The sequence below is a fragment of the Hoplias malabaricus genome, chromosome 3 (assembly GCF_029633855.1).
Source record: "Hoplias malabaricus isolate fHopMal1 chromosome 3, fHopMal1.hap1, whole genome shotgun sequence".
NCBI lineage: Eukaryota > Metazoa > Chordata > Actinopteri > Characiformes > Erythrinidae > Hoplias > Hoplias malabaricus.
Window position 1 is genome coordinate 4,058,146 of NC_089802.1, and position 22,991 is coordinate 4,081,136.

At 47.9% G+C, this 22,991-nt stretch overlaps 1 protein-coding gene across 1 annotated transcript in view; it reads left to right on the forward strand.

Moving 5' to 3' along the window:
- vclb (vinculin b) overlaps positions 1–22,548 on the forward strand; it is a 35,873-nt gene extending 13,325 nt beyond the window's left edge. The window contains 19 exon segments of the mRNA XM_066663809.1: positions 168–318; positions 401–509; positions 666–788; positions 1,766–1,926; positions 4,422–4,512; positions 6,500–6,647; positions 7,659–7,812; positions 7,954–8,129; positions 10,739–10,929; positions 11,748–11,947; positions 13,924–14,052; positions 14,189–14,338; positions 15,053–15,161; positions 15,259–15,561; positions 16,761–16,888; positions 17,175–17,360; positions 18,583–18,786; positions 19,307–19,411; positions 19,556–22,548. Of these exon segments, the coding sequence (XP_066519906.1) occupies positions 168–318; positions 401–509; positions 666–788; positions 1,766–1,926; positions 4,422–4,512; positions 6,500–6,647; positions 7,659–7,812; positions 7,954–8,129; positions 10,739–10,929; positions 11,748–11,947; positions 13,924–14,052; positions 14,189–14,338; positions 15,053–15,161; positions 15,259–15,561; positions 16,761–16,888; positions 17,175–17,360; positions 18,583–18,786; positions 19,307–19,411; positions 19,556–19,702 (2,965 nt within the window). The 3' untranslated portion in view covers positions 19,703–22,548.
- Positions 22,549–22,991: the final 443 nt, after the last annotated feature.

A 22,991-nucleotide genomic window follows, 5' to 3' on the forward strand; every position in this document is an offset into this window, starting at 1 on the left:
GGTCGATTCACCTGGGCTGGGAACACCTGGGGACCCCCGAGAATTCAGAGGAAAGTAGAGACTGTTCCTGCAGCAAAGAGCAACACACTTCTGATGTGTTCTGATTTATTGACTTTTATTGACTGAACGGCTGATTGATTGATTGATTGATTGATGCATCTCTGCAGAGTGGAGAATGCGTGTACTAAGTTGGTGCAGGCCACTCAGATGCTGAAGTCTGACCCTTACTCTGTCCCTGCGAGAGATTACCTCATCGACGGCTCTCGAGGAATCCTCTCGGGAACTTCAGACCTCCTGCTGACCTTCGACGAGGCTGAGGTACACACACACACACGCGTCCTTATGCCTGGCTCCGAATCGTGTGTTGTGTTGACTGTGTTTGTGTGTCTCTCACACACAGGTGCGTAAAATAATCAGAGTGTGTAAAGGTATTCTGGAGTATCTGACTGTGGCTGAGGTGGTGGAGTCCATGGAGGATCTGATCACATACACCAAGAACCTGGGACCAGGTATTCTCTCTCTCTCTCTCACACACACACACACACACACACACACAGCTTTTTTTTCTTTACCCTTAAAGGCCAGCCTATATTAAGACATTTCTCACTTCCCTCTGTGAGCGATTACTCATCTATGTGTGTGTGTGTGTGTGTGTGTGTGTGTAGGGATGACAAAGATGGCGAAGATGATAGACGAGCGTCAGCAAGAGTTGACCCATCAAGAACATCGTGTGATGCTCGTTAACTCCATGAACACAGTGAAGGAGCTCCTGCCCGTCCTTATCTCAGGTGTTCACACGTTCACTGTGGGATTCACAACTTCATACTGCCGCTCCTGCTCTGAAACATCTGTGACCTGCTTTGGTCCAAACCCCACGAGCCCCACAGCAGTGTTCTCCCCCTGTGTAAACAGCACCTGTTCAGAACGCCCGCTTTCAGCACCTGTTCCTTTAAATGATAACGAGCCGCTCGCTGTTCACCCCGACCCCGAGCGCACAGCAGTGAGGAGCGAGGAGCAGAAGCTCTGGTTTTTAGCCGTTTTCGCTCGGTTTTCTCCGTTTTTACTCAGTGCTCTTATTTCTTCGCGCTCGTTGTGTCTGTTTTGCTGAGTTTAACCTCATCTTTGTGCTCTCACATAAACGCGGGTCCAGCGCTGTGATTGGACAGACTCAGACGAGGGGGCGGGGCCATTCTAAAGTCTCTGCACTCGACGTCAGAAGCGGAGCAGAATCAGAACGGCTCGTTTTATCCCGTGTTTCTGACTCAGGCGGCGCACAGAGAACTGACTGGGGTCTTGTTTCACAGTGTGTGGGTTGGTGGGCTCCAAATTCACACTTTAATGTGAACACGCTCATATTTGAAAGAGATTTCTTCATTTGTTGTAATGACGAGTGTGGAAACATATAAAAGAAACGACAAAGAAAAACACATTAAATGAGTAAAATGAAACACTGAACTGAGAGGAGCAAAGTCAGACTGAATACACATAAACACTTTGGAGCAAAACAAGGCATTGTCCAAACAAAGACATCAGAGAGACAGGGGAAACTCATACTGGATCAAACACACAATGAGGGGGCGGAGCCAGATAGGAATAATAACAAAGAACACAAGGATTTGAAGGAGGGGCGGAGTCAGACTCATGAAAACAAGTGGACGAGCGGGACACTCGTACAGGAGAAAACACAAGAAGGGACTTTTAATGTGGAGCCCATTTCATTTTGAAACTTGTGTGTGTGTGTGTGTGTGTGTGTGTGTGTTTAAAGGAATAAAAATCTTTGTGACAACGAAGACGGCTCAGAGTCAGGGTGTGGACGAGGCTCTGAAGAACAGGAACTTCACGGTGGAGAAGATGAGCTCCGAGATTAACGAGATCATCAGAGTCCTGCAGCTCACCTCCTGGGATGAGGACGCCTGGGCCAGCAAGGTGTGACACACACACACACACACACACACACACACACACACGGGATCAGAAACACTATGAGGAATTTAAATAATCAGATTCTTCCAATCAAACACAGAAATGTTTTGTATCGTGTCTCATGCTGTTACACGTTTCCTCCAGAGAGGTCGCCAAATCCCCAACATTACACAGTGCAGCTTTAATAAAGGAGTCACTGAGGGAACAGGTCTCTCTGAGGATCTACAGTTACAGAGCAGTCCATGAATGTCTACATCTTAGGAAATAGTAATAATAATAATATTATAATATTAATGATGGTGTTGTTTTTGACCCGCTCTGAGTGGTCAGTTTTTTTTCAGTGACCTCAGGTGGACTGACCACTCTTTCCCTCTTCCCATCTTCCAGCTCTGTGTTCATCCTCTGTGTGGTTTAGATTGTGATTTATTTTCTCTCTCCTCTCCTCTTCCTTTCTTTTCTTTTCCTCCTGTAGAAGGTAAGCGTTCCCTCTCTCTTTCCCAGCATGCCCAGCCTCTGCGTTCTGTTTGGGTTTTGCAGTTGATTAAATGACGTCATCTGTGAGGACAGATGGCCTGTGTGTGTTTGTGCAAAGCTTGTGTGTGTGTGTGTGTGTGTGTGTGTGTGTGTGTGTGTGGTATTTGAGGAAAGATATGCAGCATATATTTGTGTGTTGTCTGAATAAAACAAGCAACATTTAACTTTATAGTGTGTGTGGGAGAGAGCGAGCGAGAGAGAGAGACAGACAGTGAGAGAGAGAGACTAGTGGGGGAGTAATGGCCACTTGTGTGTGTGTGTGTGTGTGTCTGTGTGTGTGAGAGTCTCTGTGTTCTACTGAACATAGTTCTGTGAGACGTTCTACTGGATTTGATTCTACTGGACATGGTTCTGCAAGATGTTCTACTGGACATGGTTCTGCAGGACATGGTTCTGCGAGACGTTCTGCTGGACATGGTTCTGTGAGACTTCTACTGGACATGGTTCTACTGGATGTGGTTCTACTGGACATAGTTCTGCGAGACGTTCTACTGGACATGGTTCTGCAAGATGCTCTACTGGATGTGGTTCTGCGGGATCTGGTTCTGCGGGACGCAGCTGTAGAACCAGCGCTGATGTAGGACCCGTCCAGTCCTTTCACTCTACTCCTCTGTTCGTATGGATTTGATATAAATCCTGCAGAAAGTGTTTTTAATCAGCAGCATCTCTCTCTCTCTCTCTCGTGTGTGTGTGTGTGTGTGTGTGTGTGTGTGTGTGTGTGAGAAGCAGGAGTGGAGTAGAGAAGGAGTAGACAGGCAGCTGTGTGTATGACGTCCCTTTGATTACAGAGAGAGAGAATGTTGGTGTGTGTGTGTGGTTCTTATCTCCCTCTGTCTCTCTGTAACACTCTCTCTCGCCCTCATGCTCTCTGTGTGTGTGTGTTTGTCCTGAGGAACCTCAGCTGAGTGGTTTTAACCAAAAAAGGATATAAGCAGCATGGCCAAGCAGCTCCTTGACACACACACACTCACACTCTCTCACTTTCACTCTGACTTATACACACTGCTCTGATGTACAGTACACACACACACACACACACACACACACACACACACAACCTATTTATCTGCTTTCTCACGATCTCTCTCTCTCTCTCTCTCTCTCTCTCTCTCTCACACACACACACACACACACACACACACAGTCTCTCTCTCTCACACACACACACACACATTCACAGTGTGTATAGCAGTCAGTTTTGCTGAATAAAAAGCTAAAACTAATGTTAATATAATTTCCTACTGGTCTAACAAGTCAGCCATAACATTAAAACCACCTTCCACTGTCCCCTTACTGTCCCCTCTCTCAGCTCCACTGTCTCCTCTCTCAGCTCCACTGTCCCCTCTCTCAGCTCCACTGTCCCCTCACTGTCTCCTCTCTCAGCTCCACTGTCCCCTCTCTCAGCTCCACTGTCCCCTCACTGTCTCCTCTCTCAGCTCCACTGTCTCCTCTCTCAGCTCCACTGTCCCCTCACTGTCCCCTCTCTCAGCTCCACTGTCCCCTCATTGTCCCCTCTCTCAGCTCCACTGTCCCCTCTCTCAGCTCCACTGTCCCCTCATTGTCCCCTCTCTCAGCTCCACTGTCCCCTCTCTCAGCTCCACTGTCCTGTGAGTGGAGTGTAAATACAGGGACGTGGTTTTAATGTTATGGCTGATTGGTGAAAGGTAAGAAGCCCTGATGGTAATTATATGATAATGATATGCAGAAGTCAGAATGAATAGATTAACTTTTAAAGAATTGTTGTGCTTTCACTCACTGGCCGCTTTATTAGAAACCCATGTTCTTCCACTGTCCACAGTAAGGTGGCGCTGCAGGGGCGTGTGTTGGTGGTTGTTGGCTGTGTAACCGCACTGAGCTTTGTGTGTGTGATGAGTTATATCTGACTCCAGAGAGCTGTGTCTCCCACCACGGTGAGCGAGTGGAGGGCTGAGTTCTCACTGTTTTCTCTCTCTCTCTCTCTGAAGGACACAGAGACGATGAAGAGAGCTCTGGCACTGATCGACTCAAAAATGGCTCAAGCGAAGAACTGGCTCCGAGACCCCAACGCACCCCCAGGTACACGGCTCCGTTACTGACCCCTCGGCTAAAGTCGCACTGCCAATTCTCCAGTGTCCAAAGTTTCACACTCCATTCATTTCATCAAGGTTTGTGGCGACAGATCAATACACTGTTTGTCCCCTTCGTCCCAATGGTTTCCCTAAACCTTAAGACCTCCCTGGAAGTGCGCACTTTGATGACGTTGTTGAAGGGTGAACTACAGGGTTCGAGGGGTCCTAGCGTTGAAAGCAGAATGGGACACTCCCCCCTCAGGTGTTTACATCACTGCGGGTTAAACACAAAACTGAGTTTTATTAAACTCTCAGTCAGAAATGTGTCTAAAGATATTTATTATAATGATCTTACGAATATTTGGAGGCTGTGACCCACAAGCTTCAACCGTTCTGCTCTCGTCTCTCTCTGTAACCCTCGCTGGACACAGCTGTTAGTGCCTTTCTCACGAGATCACAGTGGTTTTCTGTAAAACTGTACACTAAATCTCCAGATTATTAAAGCCACAGCAGAGAGAGGGAGCTGCTCAGTGGTTAATAAACGAGCTTGTGGGAGCTTGTGTTAATAACGTTACATTCATAGTGTTAATGCGAACTGAACTGCACTTAAACAGGGCTTTTCCCTTAACTTCAGCGTTTTTAAACACAACTCAAACACACACAGGAGTCAATAAAGACAAGAGATACTTACAGTTACAGATAGTTACAGTTAAAGGGTTAATCTTTCTCCATTTTCTGAAGCGTCTTGTTGTTGTTTTCTTTTGAGGAAGGTCACAGACCCGCAGTGGATCTTGGGTAATTCCCTTCACGAAAGTGCTGTCTGCGGCGGAGTTAGGGGAGGGGTGAATAAAGTGCACATAGGGGGGGTATTAGCTATTTCTCGTCCACAGCAAGATCTCATCCCTGTTCACGTTTATCAGGAAAAGGCAGGAAACAGAGAAGAGAAGAGCTGCTGCAGCGACAGAAGTGTGCCATACACCGGCCCCATACACACTCCTGTCACTGACGCGCCGCCATCTTGGAAGAGAAGATAAACGCTCGTCTGGAATATTCTCATCACAGTTGTACTATGTACTACAGCCCCACACAGGGACTCTTCTTTTTCAGAACGAGAACAATGCGCCTCTCGATGAGCTCAGATCCCAAAACACTCCCCGTTTGAATGAACACAAGGATAACACTCTCTTTATTGGAGTGGAATGTCTCAGTTCCAGTGTAACGTTATTAATGAAGTGACGTGAAGAAAGGTGCATCCAGACAAACGTATCACTAACGAGAGGGGAGCTTGTATCGTGCAGGTGTCAGTTTCCCGTTTTAACGTCTAATCGAGCCACCGCTAAACCGTATGTAGACTGTATTCACCTTGGTGTTTTCTACGATGTGTGGATTGTGGATGGATGCATCGTCGGCTCCTGAGGATAAACACGTCCTTCTCCAAAAGAGTAATTTTACAAGAGAGAGATGAAACCTTCACTTTTGACTGAAGTCAATGTAAACAGATTTTATTCAGTTATTTTGGAGTGTTTTTATTGGTCAAAGAAAATAGAAAATAAAAATGACCAGGTCTTTATTCTCTTTCGGTTGTTATCGTTCGGACTCGAGGTGCGTCACACAAATCCGCTTAGCTTCACTTTCCTACTGCTTCCATGGCTCTGGAACCAAACGCGCTGCAGTCGAGGGGAGAGAGGACTGCTCACAGTCGCAAACAAAGCGCTGATTCCTCCAGGAAACTGAGGAGAGGTTTGCGCTGTGTTTGGAGGAGGGTCTTCTTCTCTCTCCCGGAGCTGCAGGAGTTACTCACTGAGGAAGGGTGGGGGGGGGGACTGAGAGAGAGGAGAGATGTGAACACTGGATCACTACTGGATCACGGATTCATGGAAGAGACAGGTTTTATATTTTAATGTAAATAAAAACTTTAGAGAACAGAACTACTCTGAAAATGAAGAAAAACACAGAATAAAGATTCTTATCCTGTGTGTGTGTGTGTGTTGTAGGTGAGGCTGGGGAGCACGCTGTGAGGCAGATTCTGGATGAAGCGGGTAAAGTGGGCGAGCTGTGTGCAGGGAAAGAGAGGAGAGAGATTCTGGACACAGCCAAAGCACTTGGACAGATCACTGACCAGGTCGCAGATCTACGGGCCAGGTAACATACACACATACACACACACATATACACACACACACACACACACACACAGCAGTGTGATTGTTGGAGGTTAGGTGCTTCTCGTCGTGGATGTTGAGGGAGGAGACAGTGCTGTTACTTTACTTCCCCCGCCCCCAGTTTCCTTCCGGTTCAGGGCATCAAACCACTAACCTTAAGACCACAGCTGCCCTTCGAACCCCTCTACTCTCACCATACACACACACACACACACACACACAGTCGTTTTTCTGTCATGAGAATTCAACTTTCTAACACTTGGCGTTAATTTTAGAAGCTGACGTCTGCGTTTGTCTCTCCACTGAACACACTGTGGTTTCTGCATTTAACCAAAACCCACTCTCTCAGAGTTCACTCTGAGAAAAAGGAGCTGTGAACCTTCTCACAGTTTTGTGCAGACACAGGGAGAACACACCACACTCCTCACAGACAGTCACCCGGAGGAAACCCACGCAGACACAGGGAGAACACACCACACTCCTCACAGACAGTCACCCGGAGGAAACCCACGTAGACACAGGGAGAACACACCACACTCCTCACAGACAGTCACCCGGAGGAAACCCACGCAGACACAGGGAGAACACACCACACTCCTCACAGACAGTCACCCGGAGGAAACCCACGTAGACACAGGGAGAACACACCACACTCCTCACAGACAGTCACCCGGAGGAAACCCACACAGACACAGGGAGAACACACCACACTCCTCACAGACAGTCACCCGGAGCGGGACTCGAATTCACAACCTCCAGGTCCCTGGAGCTGTGTGACTGCGACAACTACCTGCCGTGCCGCGTTCTTTCATCTAATTTCAGTCTTATTCACTGAAGCAAAACAAAGCTTGAGAAAATAAAGCAGCATTCACTCCCCTTTTGTTTATGTTTCCAAATAATTTTGGAAGCACAGGTGTCCACGTATTTTATACTTGTCATTTTTATTCTTGTTTCATAAATGTGTGTGTGTGTGTGTGTGTGTTCATTCCAGGGGCTCAGGTACAAGTCCTGTGGCAATACAGAAGGCTCAGCAGGTCTCCCAGGGGCTGGATATTTTATCGGGAAAAGTAGGGAACGCCGCTCGGAAACTGGAGGCAATGACCAACTCCAAACAAGCCCTGGCCAAAAAGGCAGAGGCTGCACAGGTACAACACTCACTCACTCACTTACTTCACTCCTCCACAGGGGGGACCACACATGGCATTGAGCCTGTGACATTGGTGCTGTGCTCCAGAGTGCCTCAGTTCTGCTCGTAATATTTGCATATCACTGTGTGTGTTTAACAGGGCTGGTTGGCGGACCCCGCGGCGGGGCCTGAAGGGGAGGAGCATGTGAAGGCGGTGATGTCGGAGGCGAGGAAGATCGCGGAGCTATGTGAGGATCCACGAGAGAGAGACGACATCCTCCGCAGCCTCGGGGACATTCAGGCTCTCACCGCTAAACTCTGCCAGCTCCGCAAAGCGTGAGTACTGACTACTGACCTACACACACTACTGAGCCATACACACTACTGAGCCATACACGCTACTGAGCCATACACACTACTGAGCCATACACGCTACTGAGCCATACACACTACTGACCCTTACACGCTACTGAGCCATACACGCTACTGACCCATACACGCTACTGAGCCATACACACTACTGAGCCATACACACTACTGACCCACACACGCTACTGAGCCATACACGCTACTGACCCACACACACTACTGACCCTTACACGCTACTGACCCACACACGCTACTGACCCACACACACTACTGACCCATACACACACTACTGAGCCATACACACTCTACTGACCCATACACGCTACTGACCCATACACACACTACTGACCCATACACACACTACTGACCCACACACACTACTGACCTACACACGCTACTGACCCATACACACACTGCTGACCCACACACACTACTGACCCACACACGCTACTGAGCCATACACGCTACTGACCCTTACACGCTACTGACCCTTACACGCTACTGACCCATACACACGCTACTGACCCATACACACGCTACTGACCCATACACACACTGCTGACCCACACACACTACTGAGCCATACACGCTACTGAGCCATACACGCTACTGAGCCATACACGCTACTGACCCTTACACGCTACTGACCCACACACACTACTGACCCATACACACTCTACTGACCCATACACGCTACTGAGCCATACACGCTACTGACCTACACACATTACTGACCTACACACACTACTGACCTACACACACTACTGACCTACACACACTACTGACCCACACACACTACTGACCCATACACGCTACTGAGCCATACACACACTACTGACCCATACACACACTACTGACCCATACACACACTACTGACCCACACACACTACTGACCCATACACACGCTACTGACCCACACACACTACTGACCCATACACACACTACTGACCCATACACACTCTACTGACCCATACACACTCTACTGACCCATACACTCTACTGACCTATACACTCTACTGACCCATACACACACTACTGACCCACACACACTACTGACCCATACACACTACTGACCTACACACATTACTGACCTACACACACTACTGACCCATACACAATACTGACCTACACACAATACTGACCTACACACACTACTGACCCATACACTCTACTGAGCCATACACACTACTGACCTACACACACTACTGACCCATACACACATTACTGACCCATACACAATACTGACCCACGCACACTATTGACCCATACACAATACTGACCTATACACTCTACTGACCTATACACTCTACTGACCTATACACACACTACTGACCTACACACACTACTGACCCATACACAATACTGACCTACACACACTACTGACCCATACACAATACTGACCTACACACACTACTGACCCATACACACTACTGACCCATACACACTACTGACCTACACACATTACTGACCCACACACACTACTGACCCATACACAATACTGACCTATACACTCTACTGACCTATACACACACTACTGACCTACACACACTACTGACCCACACACACTACTGAGCCATACACACTCTACTGACCCATACACACTACTGACCCATACACACACTACTGACCCATACACACACTACTGACCCATACACACGCTACTGACCCACACACACTACTGACCCATACACACTCTACTGACCCATACACTCTACTGACCTATACACTCTACTGACCCATACACACACTACTGACCCACACACACTACTGACCCATACACACTACTGACCTACACACATTACTGACCTACACACACTACTGACCCATACACAATACTGACCTACACACAATACTGACCTACACACACTACTGACCCATACACTCTACTGAGCCATACACACTACTGACCTACACACACTACTGACCCATACACACATTACTGACCCATACACAATACTGACCCACGCACACTATTGACCCATACACAATACTGACCTATACACTCTACTGACCTATACACTCTACTGACCTATACACACACTACTGACCTACACACACTACTGACCCATACACAATACTGACCCATACACACTACTGACCCATACACACTACTGACCTACACACACTACTGACCGACACACACTACTGACCCATACACAATACTGACCTATACACTCTACTGACCTATACACACACTACTGACCCATACACAATACTGACCTATACACACACTACTGACCTACACACACTACTGACCCATACACAATACTGACCTACACACACTACTGACCCATACACAATACTGACCTACACACACTACTGACCCATACACAATACTGACCTATACACTCTACTGACCCACGCACACTATTGACCCATACACAATACTGACCTATACACTCTACTGACCTACACATGCTACTGACCCATACACTCTACTGACCCATACACTCTACTGACCTATGTGAAGCTGTAATAGATTGTCATAGGTTACTTTACATCTTATCCTGTGTATAAATGCAATTACAACATCTCATCTCTTCTGTCTGTGCGTATGTGTGTGTGTGTGAACACAGTGGTAAAGGGGACACTCCTGAGGCTCGTGCGTTGGCGAAGCAGATCTCCACAGCTCTGCAGAACCTCCAGTCTAAGACGAACCGCGCCGTGGCCAACAGCCGTCCAGCTAAAGCTGCGGTTCACCTGGAGGGGAAGATGGAGCAGGCTCAGAGATGGATGGACAACCCCAGCGTGGACGACGGAGGAGTGGGTGAGGCCATACACACTGGTCTGGACGCTCTGGGTCACATGATGCATTTGTGGTGATTTTATTTTCTCAGTGAAATGAAGTCTGTACGGACTCCAGCGGTGCCCCATCGTCGCCCCCGGTGATCATATCCCCTGAGAGCAGATCTGGCTTCGCTCTCTCTGTCCCCCTCCCTCATAGCACAGGGGGCTGTGGGAGCCCTTTTCCACCAATGGAGAACCAGTGTGGTTCCTGTTGAGAAATCTAGTTCGGATCTCCACCAACAAACATAAATGGGTTCCTGAAATGGAAACGTTAATTCCCAGCTGGAACCAAAGAACACTGGGTTCTTCAGCAGGAACCATGGCAGTGTCCATTGGCGAGTCAAGATAAAGAAGCTCCAGAAAGAGATCAGAGCCTGAAATAAATGAGTGTTATATTGTCCTCGATGGGGTTCTGGGTAAAGACCAGAGAAGTAGACACATCTGTGGAGGTTCTCCTTCTGAATCAGGGAAATGGAGAACGGGAAATGACCCGTATCTGATTTCTGTTTTGGAAAGAACATCACAAGAAAATAAAAACAGGAAAATGCTCTGTGTGTGTTTCTGGGCTGTATTCAGTGCGTCTCACTTTTAGGTCACTGTTCTCACTATTCTCTGCTGTTCTCCGCTGTTCTCTCTCTGTTCTGGATCTCAGTGGGAAACACTCGGACTGTAACAGACAGAGCGCTGCATCATTTCCACATGTGTCTCATATCTCACTCTGATCTGACCGTGCTGTAAACAGTGGATTAACCATGACTCTGTCCTGACTCTATTTTCTCTCTCACTCTCTCTCTGCAGGTCAGGCAGCGATTCGTGGACTTATTGCCGAGGGGCGTCGCCTTGCCAACGTGTTGCCAGGGTCTCAGAGGGCGGAGCTTCTGGGGAAGTGTGAGCAGGTGGAGCAGATGATGGCACAACTTGCCGAACTGGCGGCTCGCGGAGAGAGTGAGACTCCACACGCTCGAGCTCTCGCGCATCAGCTGCAAGAGTCTCTCAAAGTAATAAGCGTACACACACACACACACACACTTTAATATCTGTAACTAGCTGCAGGAGACACTATTCAAAATATTATGACTTCATTTTCAAAATCATGTTCCAGGAATTTTTTGTTGCTCATTGATTGCTCATTAATGGCTCAGGAAACGTAATGGTGATCCACATTAAATTCTTTAGAAGATAAAGAATGAAACAAAAATGAGACACGAGTGAGAGATAAAGGAGAGAGTAGGGTTCAGTTCATTCACCAAAGCAGTTTGTGACTGAGATCTCCACTAAAGCTCCAGAGGAGACACCTGTGAGATCAGAGGTCTTATTCTCAGGAGACACACTTCAGCAGCTGATTTATGATAAAGTCTCCTTTGTTTTTGCATCTGATCTCTTTGTTGTCTACGAGAAACTACAGAGACATCTCCTTTTTGATTTTTCTGTCCTCTGCAGTGTTTTGTTTGCATTAACCCCAATCAAATTAAAATGAATTAACAATGAACTAGTGAACTTCAGTGTGAGCAGCCATTTGTAACAGTGTGTTAAATAATGCTTGCACTTCTCTCTGAGTCCAGTAGGGGGCCCTTAACACAGATATGGGTCCTGTTTGATACGTGTGACATTGTAGAATTAAGCTTTATCTCTGGGTAATGTGTGTGTGTGTGTGTGTGTGTGTGTGTTGTATTTGAGCTGTTTCTAATCACTCCTCCTGCCCATTTGTCCTGAACTTGGCACAAATAATCAACCACCAACCGACCAGTGATCAGCCGCTCGTCGCTCCACACTCAGACTCGGAGGCTCAGGGTTGGACGTCTGTGTTAAAGTCATCTGGCTCCGAGACGTCGTTTATCTTCAGCCGTCAGTGAAACTATGCGAATGGCTCACAGTTCTCTCACTTTCTAAATCGGACGCTAGGATGACGTAAGGCTGGAATCAGTCTGAACCCAGACCTGGCAGCCTCCCTCTGTCTCCTGCAGCCGCTGCTACAGCAAACATAACAAACTGAGACGAGCAATGATTCCTGTTTTATCCCTGAAAAGCACCAAACGACATGATTAGTGATTATCAGAAAAAGCAGCTCTCATGAGACGAAGCACCAGAGCGTTGTGTAGCTCGTGAAAGAAAAGGTCCATGCTCCGAAGAGCAGCTCCCCCCTGTGGGATGGTGGTGATTAACAGCAGGTTTAGTAAAGGAACATCCTCACCACTAGATGTCAGTATTTCAGCTGTTTCGCGTCTGGAGAAAATGAGGCAGAGTCTGAGACTAAACTTTGAGTTGAATCGAGTTTTTCAGTATCAAGGCTCCTTTAATCTTTGTTTCAAACTCTGTGACCGTCGCTGCCCTCATTTATATGCGTCCATTTGGTTGATGTAACTCGTCCACTAGAGGGCAGTGCAGAGTCACAAGCTGCTGATGACGACAGCAAACCTGTGAGGACGTTTAACACTTCACATGTGGACGGAAGATTATTTTCTCTTATTTATCAGAGCTCGTTTCTCTTGAACTATGGGCTACACTCTGCACTGACCCCCCATGGTCTCTAGTGGTACTGCTCCGTTCTGTCTGTGTCTGTACGCTTTCGGAGAAAGAGGAGGTGAACACAGAGGACAGACAGAAGGCTTCGTATGTGTCTTGTATGTTTCCTTAAACCGCTGTCTCCTTTGCTGCTGTGCATTACCCATAATCCTGTGTGTCAGCGCGGTCAGCAGGAAGGGGTGGACCGGCCTCAGTCTCCGCGCGGTCAGCAAGGCTTTGCGGGAACTGCCTGCTGATTCAAACACAGAGGGACTGATCGCTGCTTTAATCTCCTCAGTGTTTACAGACAGTTTGTTTTCTTTTTTTTTTGCCATAGATTTATTTCTGTAGGATTTTGTCCTGGCTTTAACTCTCATTAAAACAGACCCAGTCGCCTGGAAACAGTGGTTTATCAGGGAAACAGTATCAGAGTGTTTACATGTTTGTTTGTGTGTGTTATTGTTTACTTCAGGATCTGAAGGGGAAGATGCAGGAGGCCATGACACAGGAAGTGTCCGACATCTTCAGTGACACAACCACACCAATCAAACTCCTCGCTGTGGCTGCTACCGCCCCCCACGGGACCCCCAACAGAGAGGAGGTGAGACACACACACACACACACACAGGACATAGGCAATCACAGACTGCATTGTGCCATACGTGACACATGGGGGCAGTAGTGTGTTATGAAACTGTGAAACACAGATATAAATGATTCATTATTTTATTCTTCAGGTGTTTGAGGAACGTGCGGCGAATTTTGAGAACCACACCGGACGCTTAGGGGCCACGGCAGAGAAAGCAGCCGCAGTGGGAACCGCCAACCGCAGCACGGTGGAGGGAATACACTCAGCCGTCAAATCAGCACGGGACCTAACTCCACAGGTATGACACACCACAGACCCCCCAACCAAAACACCGCAGAGCCCCCACACACTTACCGCGGAGCCCCCACACTTACCGCGGAGCCCCCCCACACACACCGCGGAGCCCCCCCACACACACCGCGGAGCCCCCACACACACCGCGGAGCCCCTACACACACCGCAGAGCCCACATACACCACAAAGACCCGACACACCGCGGAGCCCCCGCACACACCGCGGACCCTAAACACTGCGGAGCCCCTACACACACTGCGGAGCCCCTACACACACTGCGGAGCCCCTACACACACCGCGGAGCCCCCACACACACCGCGGAGCCCCCACACACACCGCGGAGCTCCCACACACACCGCGGAGCCCCCACACACACCACAGAGCCCACATACACCACAAAGACCCGACACACCGCGGAGCCCCCGCACACACCGCGGAGCCCCCGCACACACCGCGGAGCCCACATACACCACAAAGACCCGACACACCGCGGAGCCCCCGCACACACCGCGGACCCCAAACACCGCGGAGCCCCCACACACACCGCGGAGCCCCCACACACACCGCGGAGCCCCCACACACACCGCGGAGCCCCCACACACACCGCAGAGCCCCAACACACACAGCAGAGCCCCGACACACACCGCGGAGCCCCTACACACAACAGAGCCCCTGGTGGATTTTGGTGGATGATGAGGATGGTGTTGAATTCCCGCAGGTCGTCTCTGCTGCTCGGATCCTCCTGAAGAACCCGGGAAACCAGGCGGCTCACGAGCACTTTGAGACCATGAAGAACCAGTGGATCGATAACGTGGAGAAGATGACGGGTGAGTGTAGACTTCAGAGTCAATCAGTCAGGTGATCGATCAGTTAATCAATATCTCTAAGTCACCTGATGACTCTGTCCCGCTCCTCTTCCCCCAGCTCTGGTGGACGAGGCGATCGACACCAAGTCCCTGCTGGACGCTTCGGAGGAGGCCATTAAAAACGACCTGGAGAAGTGCCAGACGGCCATGGCCAATCACCAGCCTCAGATGCTGGTTGCCGGGGCGACGAGCATCGCCCGCAGAGCCAATCGGATCTTGCTGGTGGCGAAGAGAGAGGTGGAGAACTCAGAGGATCCGAAATTCCGGGAAATCGTGAAGGCTGCGTCGGACGAGCTCAGCAGCACCATCTCGCCCATGGTCCTCGGAGCCAAAGCCGTCGCCTCCAACATACAGGACCCGAGTGAGACCACCTTACTGTCTCTGCCTCATCACTGCAGCACAGACACTTCCACAGAAGCATTCCTTTAAAGAGCCAGTAGCAAAAAAATTGTGTAAACAATGCTCTGGTTCCTAGAAACCCATATAAAGAAATTAAGCTTTAAACTACGACATATTTGTGAGGTCACAGTTAACCCTTCCATGGCACTGAGCACACACACAGGTTGGTCTTGTTGTACTTGAGGACCTCCATTGTAATAGTGATAGCTACTCACCAAACGTCATGTGAACGTTGTTTTTGGGGCTAAATCTGGTCCTTTATTTGGTTCAAATGTAAACACAGAAATTTGGGCACTGTTTGTTCCGTTTGATTTTGTCTGAATTTAGCCCAAAACAGACGTCTTTTTTCAGAATATTTACCACCAACATTTTAACTAATTTTAGACAGAGGAATGTCTTTTTGGAAACATCTTTTCACCTTTAATTTTCAAACAAAAATAAACGTTGTGTCTGACACATCGCCTTTTCAACGAGTTTAAACCACATCACCTCCCTCTAACACCTCAGTAAACAGAGTTTAATCACTTTACTCTTTGAGAGTTTCACTTTAAAGCACCAGTTTTTGTAAAAGAACAAAAAACAAACAAACGAACTTTAGAAGTTATTTACTCATTTGAGTATTTCTTTATAACTCAGTTATTAATTATATTTCTGTTATTTTATTTCCTTTCACTTTATTTTATTTTATCATTATTATTTATTTTATCATTAGATTTGTTTGTTGTATGTTTTCATTTTATTCTTCAACTGTAAAGGCACTGTATGTGAAAAGTGCTCTATAAGTACAATTTATTTACTTAATTTCTCTCTCTGTCTGTGTCTCTCTCTCTCACTGTGTGTCTCTCTCTGTCTCTGACTCTCTCTATCTCTCTCTCTCTCTCTCTCTGTGTGTCTGTCTATCTCTCTGTGTCTATCGCTCTCTCTGTCTATCTATCTCTCTCTGTGTCTATCGCTCTCTCTCTGTCTATCTCTCTCTCTCTGTGTCTATCGCTCTCTCTCTATGTCTGTCTCTATCTCTCTATCTATCTCTGTCTCTCTATCTATCTGTCTCTCTCTCTGTGTCTCTCTCTCTCTCTCTGTGTCTCTCTCTCTCTCTCTGTGTCTCTCTCTCTCTCTGTCTCTCTCTCTCTCTCTGTGTCTCTCTCTCTCTCTCTCTCTCAGATCTTCAGAAAGGTTTTATGGAGTCTGGATACAGGATTCTTGGAGCAGTGGCTAAAGTGCGAGAGGCCTTCCAGCCTCAGGAGCCTGAGTTCCCTCCTCCTCCTCCTCCTGACCTTGAACAGCTGCAGGTCAGCGGGAGATCTTCTGTTTCCCAGACACTGGCCTCTTCCGGCCGCCTTTATCTCCTCTTCACTCTCTGAGACACTTCAGAAAACACCACACACTCACTTTCTCATCAGAGAAGCCGCGCTGTTCGAAATCTCCTCCTCGTCTCGTTACTCCGTTACACCTTTCAGTTCAAACAGCTACATCCACACCCTCAGGCAAAGGATGACATTAGAAATGAGCCACACATTTTACAGAAAGGCTTTAGAGGGTCATGGCATTGATGTTCATTATTTTATTCCCCCTCAGCTGAACGACGACGCTGCCCCACCGAAGCCCCCCCTGCCCGAGGGAGAAGTGCCCCCTCCTCGGCCACCGCCCCCTGAGGAGAAGGATGAAGAGTTTCCGGAGCAGAGAGCCGGGGAGATGGTCAGCGAGCCCATGATGGTGGCCGCCCGGCAGCTCCACGACGAGGCGCGCAAGTGGTCCAGCAAGGTGAAGAACGGAGGAGCTTTTACCAGGGAGGGGTTGAGCACTGAAACACTGGAGGACGGTGCTGTAACGTGAGACACTGGTGCTGGTGGACCGCAGTCGCAGACATGAGACCTCAGGCAGAGTCCTAGAGATCAGTCACCAGCGCCATCACCTCACTTTACAGCAGGAGCCTCCAGTGTGTTACTGCCGTTACACCACAGTCCCTTGAGATGGAGGCAGAACAGATATGATTCATTTATCAAACTTCCGCAAGGTGACATCATTTCATTACGTCACACATTCCACTTCTCACACTCCTAGTGCCCCTTTCACACACGAGCTCTGGAGAATATCTAGAGAAATTCTGGAGCGACGTCTCGGAGCGATCTCTCACACATGCAGCACACAGTGGGAGATTTTCTGCATGAGACACGCTCTCGCACTGGGAGATGAAACGTGCTTTAGGCGTGGGGGCGGAGCCTGTGCAGTGCGTGCAGGAGTAACTCCGGAACATTTCCTGCTCTGTTCTCACATGCGCCCACTCTGACTTCACACGGAGTCTTTATCAAGGTATGAGGAGGATAAAGTCCGGGGCCAATGTTCACACACAAAGCTCCACCGGGAAAACTCCGGAACATTTCTGGAGCACCACACAGGTGTGAAAGGTGCATTAGTGTCAATCCACCGTTTACAGTGTGTTCAGATCATAGTGAGACATGACACACGTGTAAATGATATTGAGTTTGTCTGAGTTCAGGGTGAGTGTGTGGAGGGTGGCTCCAGAGTCATCTGCTGAGCTGGGGTAAGAGAGCAGCGGCGACGGGGGGAAAAAAATCACCCCGACTTACGCTCACTACAGAAAACACACAGCACCCTGCCGTTTTCTTTTGTTTATTTTGTGAATATACAGAGAATGTGTCCACTACTCTGTAACTCTTTAGTCTCTCCGCTCTTCTGCAGCTTCTTTATCTCACGTCGTCACGTGAGGTACCCACACTTCTTTGGTTCATCCTGGGGATGAGTATTTCAGGGTCCGGGACCTGAACAGAACAGTTTAAAAACGAGGTGTGTGAGTAGGAACTGAACCAATTCCATGAACACCACCCCCTTCCCAAAACTGCTGGAGGTGTTAGTAGGTTGCGTGTGTTTTGTGGAGTAATACCAGAAGCGCTTCGGTCAGAGTGCAGTTATCGTCCACTAGTGGTGTTTGTGCTTCATAGAGTGTGTGTGTGTGTGTGCACAGGGTAATGACATCATCGGTGCGGCGAAGCGTATGGCTCTGCTGATGGCTGAAATGTCTCGTCTGGTGCGAGGCGGCAGTGGGAATAAACGAGCGCTGATCCAGTGCGCCAAAGACATCGCTAAAGCCTCGGACGAGGTCACGCGCCTCGCTAAAGAGGTCGCCAAACAGTGCACGGATAAACGCATCAGAACCAACCTGCTGCAGGTAAACAAACACACACACACACACTCTCACACAAACACACACACACACATATCTCTAAAAGTAAATTCCCATTTCTTTGTTTTTGTGTTATTTCCTGTTTAAATAAATGAGTCTCTTCACCAAACAGTTTACTCCTAGATTCAGTCTCTGTCTCTCTCTCACCCCCTCTCTTTCTCTCTCTCCCCCTCTCTTTCTTTTTTCTCTCCCTCTCTTACCCTCTCTCCCCCCTCTCTCTCTCCCTCTTTCTTTTTCTCTCTCTCTCTCCCCCCTCTCTCCCTTTCTCTATCTCTCAATCTCTCTCCCCCCCTCCCTCTCTCTCTCTCTCTCTTACCCTCTCTCCCCCTCCCTCCCTCTCTCTCTCCCTCTCTGCGCTCTCTCTCACGCTTTCTCCCTCTCTCTCTCTTTCTCTATCTCTCAATCTCTCTCTCCTCCCTCCCTCTCTCTCTCTCCCTCTCTGCCCTCTCACTCTTTCTCTATCTCTCAATCTCTCTTACCCCCCCCCCTCTCTCTCTCTCTGCAGGTGTGTGAGCGTATTCCCACTATCAGCACTCAGCTGAAGATTCTCTCCACAGTGAAGGCCACGATGCTCGGCCGCACTAACATCAGCGAGGAGGAGTCTGAGCAGGTGAGAAACAGCAGTGTGGAGCATAGTAACCGAAATCCTGACTTTTAATTCGGAGTGATTTCTGCCGGCGCTGTTCTCGCTGCAGGTGTGTTTTGCGCTCTGTGGTGTGTCTCTGTGTGAAATGTGTGTGTTCCTCTCCTGCAGGCGACGGAGATGCTGGTCCACAACGCTCAGAACCTGATGCAGTCTGTGAAGGAGACGGTGAGGGAGGCAGAGGCAGCGTCCATCAAAATCCGCACAGATGCTGGGTTCACGCTCCGCTGGGTCCGCAAAACTCCCTGGTACCAGTGAGAGGAAGGGGTTAATACAGTCCAGGACACACACACACACACACACACACACACGCACACACACTGTACCAGCTCTTTGCTTCACAAAGGTCTTCCAGCACTAGCTCCTATAATTCCAATATAGCGCACACACACACACACACACACACACACACAGCCCCTCAGGTCCAGCCGGTGTGCCCCATTGTCCCAGATTCTATCCATACAGCTGTATGTGAAGGTTCTGGCACATTTTGTGATCATTTTTTGTGATGTTCCAAGTTAAAGTGACATCAAACACATTCATTCCATCATTCATTCATCCGTTCATCCTCTGCAAGTGCTTCATGGTGGTTCTGGACCCTAAACTGGAGCAAAGCAAGAAAAGAAAATGTTCCTTTGAAAATCTACCAGCAATCTGATGAATTATACTGGCACACACTTAATTTAATTAACCATTCCACCTTAAATAATGCAGCTGTTACATTCTAGAGACTTGTGGGCACCAGAATGTAGTTGCCATCATTTAAGGTGGCACCAGAAAGTAGCTGCCACAGCATTAAGGGTTGTAAAGGAAGCACCAGCGTATAACTGCTACACTTTAAGGTGGAACTGAGGCACAAATATGTAATTGTTGCACCATTTTAAGGTGGAATGAGCTAACCGTTCCATTTGACCAGGGGCACTCAAACATTTGCACAGGGCTGTGTTCCACCGAGGTACAGCCACTTTCACTGAAGCCGCTCTGTTCTTGTGTGAGGCAGGATTTCTTTTCTAACGTTTACAGATTCAGGAACATGTTTTTAGAGCGTCCCAAGTGTCTATTTGATATTTAAACTTGGGAAAGAGGATGTTGTCATGTTGTGGAGGTGTGATTCTCAGAGGCGAGTTTTAGAGAACACTCCCAGCACGGCGCTGATTGTGTGGGGGGCTGATATTGAAATAGTTTTCCAGGGCGGTGTTAAAGCTGGAGCTGTGAGAGAGTAATACCCTCACACCTCCGTCAGCAGAGACCCTCTCGAGTGGGTGGTCCTTTCCGTCTGTGCCACTGTTTGTTTATTAAAGGGAATCCTGAGAGGTGTAGGAGTGGTCCAAAACTTTTCTTTTGTAAAATGTATTTCTTCCAGTTTATAGACTTTTATTTTGAAGCCGTTAAAGAAAGACACGGCGCTAAGGTTTGTCTGCGGTTTTTACAGCAGCTACGTCTCAGGTTTTCTTGACCTCGCTGATTCCAGAGGAACATCTGATTTATTACATACTCCATGTTCACCAGCTTATTATTTGAATACATCATTCCACCTTAAATGGTGCAGAAGTTAGACACCAGACTGCAGTTGCTGCACACGGTGGACTCGAGTTACCTGTCACATGATTTAAGGTTGAACTGAGGCCCCAGAATAAAAGTACCACACAATTTAAGGTGGAATAGAAATGCCAGAATATAATTGGTGCACTATCTAAGGTGGAACGGCGGCACCAAAATATAGTTCTCACACCATTTATGGTACCTTCTATTCACAACTGCACTGTTTAAGGTGGAACAGAGGCAATGGCTAGTAAAAGCTGCATAATTTAAGGTGGAACAGTTGAATAGGAAAATCGTTTCAGTTCTGTTTTATTTTTAGACGTTCTGAGGAATTAAAAGCACAATAACATCATGGAATAAAATTAAAAATGTGAGCCACTCCCTGTGGAAATCTGCAGCCATTGATTTTAGTGCCGTGTCTCACTTTAATTGCTCACGTTTCACACAACTGTTTTTGAAAAGTATTCCTTTAAAGCGTTCTCAGCCTGAAGAGGGCGTCTCACTGTGGGGGGGGGTTTACAGGAACAACGTGGTGGGCATTTGTCACTGTGGTGAAGCTGTTGGTTTGATTTTGTTTCGTATCTTCGCCGTTCAGATCTAACCCCTGTGATAACTGTACACTAACTCTAACCAGGGGCTTAGACATTTATTTAACATGGACCACACACACACACACACACACACACACACCAGTATATGCAAATGTCTTGGCACCTCAGGTCTAAATTGATTTTCTAAGTGTAAGTGAAAACATCTGAAACTAAATCTCACGCTTTCATAAACGTTTGAGCCGACTGCTAAAAGCGCCCTCTGGTGGAGGATTTATAGCCTGCTAAACATGAGTGAGTGAGTGAGTTGCAAGCCAATGTCCTGAGGTGAGAGAGATGTTAATAAAATTAAATTACATTTTCATTTCCATCACATTAAATATAAAATATTACAAGCCACGGATCATATTTTATTACAGATTCAGTTCAGCACGTAAGTAAATATTATGTATTAAAATATGCAAAGTGATAGTGAAGACTTGGATCTCCACTTAGAAAATCATTTGATCAGTGGTTATACACACACACACACACACACCCCAGTCTTTACCGTCCTGTAATTTCAAATAGACCACCAGTGTTCTGAAATACACTAATGTACACACTCATATTTATACGAGTGCTTTAGGTTTTTTACTCTCTCTGTTTTCTAAAGTTTGAATGTAAATATCAGCGGACCCTGTTCTGACTGCGCTCGTGTCTGTGCCTTATTAAAGCAGCTAATAATCAATAAACCTGTCTGTGCTGGTGTTTTTTTTTCTGCTGAAGTCTTACGGTTCACACCTGAATATTTATATTCATCAGTAAGCACCGCTCTGCACCGAGAGCTCCGCTGCTTTAACTGCGATTATCTCTGAAGAGAACCATGAAATGTGATGGTTTAAGGGTAAAGCAGGGTAGGGACCAGGAGGTCACCAGTTCACCATCCCTAAGACCAGCAGGAACATTGAGGGCAGGGGGAATGAAGGAATGGCGCTGTCTCCTCCCTCAACATGTTCTTCACAATCTCTCCACGGCTCTTAAACAAGGATCCTAACCCTCAACTGCTCACCAGGCGCAGAGGACAGCTGCCCACGTGTGTGTGTGTGTGTGTGTGTTCACTGCCCCTAGTCACTGGAGAGTGTGTGTATTTGTGCAAAAGAACAATGCTGTACAGAAACAAATAAATGCATATTACATTCTATTGTGGGCCCTTTAATGTCCTAAAATCAGTGGGTGAGGAGTGGAGAGGGAGTAGGGAAGTAGAGGGTGGAGGAGAAGGAGGGAGGGTGAAGGAGATGGATGGAGGAGAGGGAGGGAGGGAGGAGATGGAGGGTGGATTAATATTCAGCTCGGTTTAAGAGGAGTGTCCTGATATAAAGAGTCTGCCATGTTGCAGAGAGCAGGGGCAGCAGCAGACAGCCGTCTGAGGTAAGAGCTCCATAAAGAGACAGATATTTAGGGATGGGGGGGCAGTT